The 7,500-nt window shown below is 37.5% G+C and overlaps 1 protein-coding gene across 1 annotated transcript in view; it reads right to left on the bottom strand.

The window, feature by feature from the left end:
• LOC307270388 (aspartyl/asparaginyl beta-hydroxylase-like) overlaps nt 1–1,978 on the bottom strand; it is a gene marked incomplete at its 3' end in the record, with an annotated part of 11,717 nt that extends 9,739 nt beyond the window's left edge. Inside the window, exons 1-2 of the mRNA XM_080054274.1 lie at nt 1,939–1,978; nt 836–901 (exon numbers count right to left, since the gene is read on the bottom strand). Coding sequence (XP_079910400.1) covers nt 836–901; nt 1,939–1,969 — 97 coding nt within the window. The 5' untranslated portion in view covers nt 1,970–1,978. The remainder of the gene's footprint in view (nt 1–835; nt 902–1,938) is intronic.
• Nucleotides 1,979–7,500: the final 5,522 nt, after the last annotated feature.

The raw sequence follows: 7,500 nt of genomic DNA, 5'->3' as shown, positions 1-7,500 counted from the left end.
TTTATTTTCTATGTATTTTAATTTAAATTTTCTCTTCTATGTATTATTTCTAATGATTGTTTTTGCGTGTATGAATATATCGGGGGGTGTCGTGGGATGGGGGGGGGTTGTTTTAAGCACTTTGTGTTACATTTACTTGTATGAAAAGTGCTCTGTAAATAAACTTTGATTGACTGATTGATGTGTGAAAGGTTTTATTTAAAGTAGTGTTAAAGGTGCAGTGTGTAATATGACATCATCAAGAAAGTTCTAGAATGCAACGCTCCCTGGGTAACCCCACCCCTTTAGAATAATAACAGAAGCTACAGTGGCCTTCAAGGACAAGAACAATTCTAAATTCTAAACAATGCACCTGATGACATTCCAAAAACATGGATTCCTCCATAACACTTACCTGCTCAATGTACAAAATGTAATATTAATATTTGTAATTCTCCGCTCAGGAGGATTATTCAGATTATTGGCAGAGGTGATTTTACACCAATGAGGAAATATTTATGAATGAGGATATTGATTTTAGCTAATAAATTACTTAAAATGTTACACAGTGCCCCATTAATGCTATAGAGATATATACGGGAATATCAACCAATGGAGATGCAGTGTGAGGAGCTATTTTAGAAGAACACAATGTTAGGTTGGAGCTCTCCATAACTTGGATGTAAAAATCTATATCAAGCAATGTCTCATTACACACACGCGCACACACGCTGAGCTAAAAAAAACAAAAACAAAAAAAAAACTTGATGATAAAAACACACACACACACTAACGATCCCAAACTGATCCAAGCCAACCCAATCCATGCCAAACCCATTTCATAACCTTTTCCTACCTGTCTCCGTGACTACAGGCTCCTCCTCCTCCTTCGTCTGAGGGACCGCCTCCTCGGTAACAGTTGCTAACAGAACCAAACCGAACCACGCCAGATAAGAGCTCAGGATATAAGCAGTGAATTGATGAACTTGCATCAAAGAAAATAAGTCAGTTTACTGAAGGGCTGTAAATAGGCCAATCTGGTTGCGTTCCGAATCGCATACTCTTTCTTTTTTCTATTCTACATACTACATCTGACGATAAAAATAATCTAGTTAGGATGCAGTAGGCATACTATTGGGACATACTTTTCTCTCTTATTTCATCATAACATTGCGCCTTGATCTTGCCTCATGCTTTTATATCCGTCGCATCCCCGTTTGTTTTCATATGGAGGCTTCGTCGATGTTACGTCACTGCACGTGCGCACCGGATTGTGGGTCAGAATCGCCCAAATAGGATGCACTTTTCAACACTAACGATCTTGGCCGCATGAAGTAGGACATCCGGGTACTTCTAACCATTCTAAATCTGGCCACAAGAATCGGGACATCCTAAATCTTTTTTCTACATACTATATAGTAGAAAGTATGCGATTCGGAACGCAACCTCTATGTGGCTTAATAGCATGCTAAAATATTGATGATTGATTGTGTCAAGTGTCTAAGGATGAATGCTAATATCTTATATATTATCTGGTTTCTAACTTTTGCCTTCAAGATATACAGCTGTTTTTACAAGTCAAGATTTCAAATCCGCTATTTTAATTTTAATTTTTTTAAACCTTTATTTCTACAGGTAAATCCCATTGAGACCGAAGACTCTTTTGCAAGGGAGACCTGTTTTCCTTTCCCACGTTACCATTCACACACACATTCATACACCGATAGCAGGCTAACTATTGACATTCACACAAGGCAAGGTGGGTGAAGTGTCTTGCCCAAGGACACAACAACTATGACACAGGTGGCAGGGCGGGGATCGAACCTCCAACCCTTTGATCATCGGCCGACCCGCTCTACCAACTGAGCCACAGTCGCCCCCTATTATTTTTCACGATACCGTTCTAAAGGTATTAGCGACACCTAGCCCTAAACCTAAAGCTACACCTGTCAATCATACCTGTCTCCTTGGCAACAGGCTCCTCCTCCATCTCCTCCTGTATCAGCGGTTCCACCTCTTCATCTTCAGTGTAAAGGACTTCTACTTCTTCCTCTTCCTCATACTCCTCCTCTCCCTCTCCCTCCCCCTCTCTCTCTCCCTCCCCCTCTCCCTCCCCCTCTCCCTCTGCACTGATCTCTTCTACAGGGGGGGCGGGGGGGTAGGAGCTGCCATACTGTCGGTAGCGCTGCATCGATTCGACAGGCCGCAAAAATAAAACGAAAAACCTCCTGAAAATTCCAAAAAAATTCCAAAAAATTACCAAAATTCAGCGAAAAATTAACAAAAACGGTTCAAAAAATTCCCAAAAAACTACCCAAAAAATTACCCTTAAACAGACAAAGAATGACCAGAATAGCGCTGCATCGACCGCCTCAAAAATCAGTAAAATACCACGGAAAAATGACCAAAACTATGCGAAAACATTTGCTTAAAATGAACAAAAAAAGGCCAGAGTTCAACCAGAATCAGGCCACTAAGGGACAAGTGCAGACAAGCCCACCTGCCCAGATATACATAGTTGGTTTTAAGACTAAACCACCATCAAAATTATATTAAAAATACAAATAAAGAGTGACTTAGTAGCCTAGTAGATACTGCATTACTTGATGCCACATAAATGCGACGTTAATGGTTAGATTCCTGCCTTGATCCACTAACTAACTATACAACAAAAAGTGAGAACTGAAAAGCTACACAATATATCTTTAAAAAAAAGGAGCTTAAAGATAATACACAAGTGAAATTACAAATCTATGACGATAACAAAACTATGTAGAACTTTTTTTTTAAAACTATAACTCGAACAGAACAGCTGTTTTCAAAAGTCCAAGTGATAAATCGATCAATGGAGAGATGGATTTTAAAACCGATCAAAATCAAAGACCAAAATATGCCAAATGGTTGATTATATATTATCCGGAAAAAGGCAAAAAAAAGATGGATGTAGGTAAGAATTGAAGAAAAAGCCGTGAAGAAGAAGTAGGGTAGAATATGACTGAATTGAAGTCAAGAAGAAGAGAGTGAGTGAGTGCACTCTTCCTCACACAGAGAGAATAGTGTCACTGGCTAAACAGAACCCGATACACACTATTATTAGAGCTGACAAAACCAGCGCTGTTTGTGTGTGTGTGTGTGTGTGTGTGTGTGTGTGTGTGTGTGTGTGAGACTGTGTGTGTGTGTGTGTGTGTGTGTGTGTGTGTGTGTGAGTGTGTGTGTGTGTGTGAGATGCCAGACATGCAGGACAGAATAGCCCACCGAATAACCTTGAGGCTTGTTTGTTCTTGTGCACTCATACACAGTACACACACACACACACACACACACACACTCACTCTCAAACATACACACTCAATCGCACGTCAGTCACACACACACACACACACACACACACACACACACACACACACACACACACACACACACACACACACACACACACACACACACACACACACACACACACACACACACACACACACACACACACACACAGTACGTGAACTCTTCCTTGTGACTGCGAGCATTTTATATCTTTACAAAGGTTGATGTTCAACAAACCAGTGAGTGAATCATTTAAAAAAAAATCCCACCACTGCCAACCACAGAGTGTATGTTTAAGAGGTGCCACGGACAACACACTGACAACACACACACACACACACACACACACACACACACACACACACACACACACACACACACACACACACACACACACACACACACACACACACACACACACAACCTTTGATTAGAAACTAGGCATGATCTACAATGTCACACATATTGCACATACAGCGCTGGAAAAATAATATATATATATAAACATTTTGGGCAACAGGGAGCAAATCTATATTTATTTATTGAGATGTATATATATATATATATACACAGCTCTGGGGGAAAAAAAGAGAACCCTTATATTAACTGTGTTTTTAAACGTCAAACTAACTTAAAGGCCTACTTCACCGGTTGGAATATGAAGGTGTATTCACTCGGAGATCCTATGTAGTATAAATGTGCAAAAAAAATTGAAATCAGATCATCCTAGCCTGAGAAAAGGTAGAAAGAGTGTTTTATGGTCTCACTGTCTAACCCTACATTTTCCTTCTTGTGACATCACAGTAAGGGTCAGGATTAACAGGACAGCTGGGCCAAGGGAAGACCGAGGGAAGAAAAACCTCATTAATTATATTATAATAGTGATTTTATAATGATAGAACGCTGGTTCCGTATGGGTGATGTATTCCTTTAAATTACTTTTTTCAAATGGCAAACTATTAATGTCTTAGTCTAGCCTGATTTAATTTACTTGGGATGCTGAGCAAATATCACAACACATTGCAAACAAGTAGGCTAGCCAAAGGACCTAATAAAGCAACATAATTAAGACAATTAAAATAAAATAAATTGGTCTTTATTCGTGATAAGGACCTTTTATGATTATGGAATGAGCCAAAAGGTTTAAATTAGGCTTATAAAATGTGTAAATAAAGTCAATAAAGTGAGTTTATTGTCTACCATCAACGGCCGACTGATAAAAAGTTAATAGCTTGTAAAGCTGATGTTAGCTCGGCTAGCTTAGCATCACTAACAGGGCCACTTTCACTTAAACCTCTGGACGAACAGGCTAGCATGAAAACAGAGCATCCATTCGTGTTAAATTAACCATTTATTTAAAGTGGATAGGTTTCATTGTCTATATTCTTGATATTTTTATCTCAAAGCTAGCAACAAATAACGGCTAAACTGGCCCCGTTTTCTTGTATCGCGAGAACTTCACACGAGATTCCACACAAAATTCTTCCACTTTAATTTTTAACTTAATTAACGGCCATCAAAACAACGTCAAAGACACGATTATGGACACTTGCCTTCACGTATAGATCATGTTCCTTAATTCGGCGTAGGAAAAATACCCAAATGTTGTTTAATTTTGGTAGAAACTTGAGGTTTTACTGTCGGTTGACGCTGCTTGTGAACGCCCAAAATGATGCATGTTCGCCCGCAAGACACCGTGGGAACCTCCGGTGAAAAGATGCTGGAAGCAGCAGTTGGGTGTCGCCTATTGTTTCGGTAAATCAGCCGAATTGAAGAGGGAAACTAAACCATTCATTTAACGTATCCAGTTTTGTTCTACACTATATACATTTGGGCCGATAAGCGAAACAACTTTAAATCCCAGATATGAAATTGAGATATGTAGAGTTTTTTTTTTGAGAATGTTAAGAAATTAGAGGATACTGACCTTTTTTGGGGTGTGTTTTGGCATTCTTTTTCTGCGCCATTGCTGTGGTTGATTCCTTCACTTACGCAGATACAAACTATCAAACTAATTTATCCATAAATGTGACCAAAAACATTCAAGTTTTGTTGTATTTTGCTGTTAACGATGATGAAGCTGCACCGGAGTTGACCAAAAAATTCACGTCCTCACTTGGATACCAGCAAAGCCAAAGTCCATAGTAACCCGTGACTGACGTTGCGTTCGACCAATCAGAGCCGCGGATGGAGCAAATGGGCGGGACTACTGGGGATGTTTAGACCAATCAGGTGGCGGCACAGCTCCCTCGCTTTGGAAAGGAGCAAAAACGTGGCAGAGGAGGAAAGGGAGTTTTTAAAACATCTGGGGCTGAGAGAGCTACTATATAATAAGACATTTTATTAAACTTTATTGGTATTTATCAAGCCTATAAAGACAGTCTGTAATGTAGATGATAGAGTGTCAATAAATAAATAAATAAATAACATTATTTTATTTTATTATTTTTATTATTATAATTTTTTCTATTTTATTTTTTATTTTTTTAGCTATTTTTCTTGGTTTTGGGGCTTTTAATGGGCTATTTTATCATCAAACTGAAAAGGCTATCATCTTATTATCATCCGTATCGCATTTATATTATTATTATACCTTTTATTACAGCAATGTGCTGATAAAACAAGCGAGCAGCTCCCCCTACTGTATTCCAACATTAAATGACTTTTTGGACTATCTATCCCATATTGGATCATTTATGTTGGCATTTATTATTTCCCCATTTAATAGACAAAATATTTAACAAATAAAATTCTAGTTTTGCAGCAGCATGTGTTACCTTAGGCCGTTTCTCAAAAATAAATAAAAAAAATAAAAAAATAAAAAAATAAAAAATACAATAAAAAAAAGTAATAAAAAATAAAATAGAAATTATATATATTGCACGTTGAATAGGAACAAACTGCTTCTGTGTTTGCGCCCTACCAACTGAGCTAAGGGCGGCCCATCCATGGGTCACTTGACAAGAAAATTGTCCGAGACAATGACATTTAAAAAAAAAATCAAAACCCATCAATACATTTCTATGAGGAACTTTCAAATTCACAATTTCAAATGTCTCGGATAATTTTTCTTGTTTGTTCTTGTCTAGTGTTCCCATGGAGACTAATGCTCACGACAATATTCACGCTTAACCTGCAATTTTTATTTCATTTGCTTCTTTTATTCGCTTTTAAATGTTTTATAATATGTTTTATGTATTCTAATCTTGCCCCTGTAAAGCACTTTGAGTGGCCTTGTGTCTGAATTGTGCTATAGAAATAAACTTGCCTTGCCTTGCCTTAACCGCTCCATTAATAACGCCAAATCCATACCTGTTTAAAGGCCTACTTCACCGGTGGGAATATGAAGGTGTATTGAACTCGGAGATCCCATGAAGTATAAATGTGCAATTTTTTTTTAAATCGGTTCATCCTAGCCTGAGAAAAGGCAGAAAGAGTGTGTTATGGTCTCACTGTCTAACCCTACATTTCTCAACTTTAAATGGTAAAGTTTTCTTGGTTTTATGAGTTGGAGCGCAGTGATGTATTTAACCTGCAGATGGCGGTGTAGTCTAACATTTGACGAACTCAGAAACATCCCAGTCATAAACAAACATTAACCTCATGTGTCAGGCTGAATTTAATGAATATCACCTCGTAAACCTGCAGTGTGTAGAATCTTGGGTTTTATTTCCTAGCAGATTTTGTAGAAAGTAATTATAATATCCATAAGTACATTTAATTTAGTGCATAATAGCTGAAAAAAATGTTTTGAATAATTTTTTTCCCCCTTAGAAAGGGTCTCATATATGTCCATATTTCTGCATATTTTGGACCAAGGCCTAGTGCCGCCATCTTGAAAGTGTCATAGTTGGAATGTCATCAGGTGCATTGTTTAAAATTTAGAATTGTTCTCGTCCTTGAAGGCCACTGTAGCTTCTGTTATTATTCGAAAGGGTTGGGGTTACCCAGGGAGCGTTGCATTCTAGAACTTTGTAGAACTTTCTTGATGATGTCATATTACACACTGCACCTTTAACAAGAAATAAATAATAATTTTGCGGAAGAATCAGATTGTTTTTAATTTGTGTAAATTAATTATTTTTGTTTTGTTCTTCTTGTTATAAGGTTCAAATTTTTATATTTTTTAATTTTATTTATTTATTTTAGTTTATAATACACTATTTATTACAATTAATTTTATATAAGTAAATTATGGAG

The sequence above is a fragment of the Ammodytes marinus genome (assembly GCF_949987685.1).
Source record: "Ammodytes marinus genome assembly, contig: scaffold_114, whole genome shotgun sequence".
Lineage (NCBI taxonomy): Eukaryota > Metazoa > Chordata > Actinopteri > Uranoscopiformes > Ammodytidae > Ammodytes > Ammodytes marinus.
Note: the sequence above shows the minus strand (reverse complement) of the source record. Positions and strands in the feature narration are given on the sequence as shown.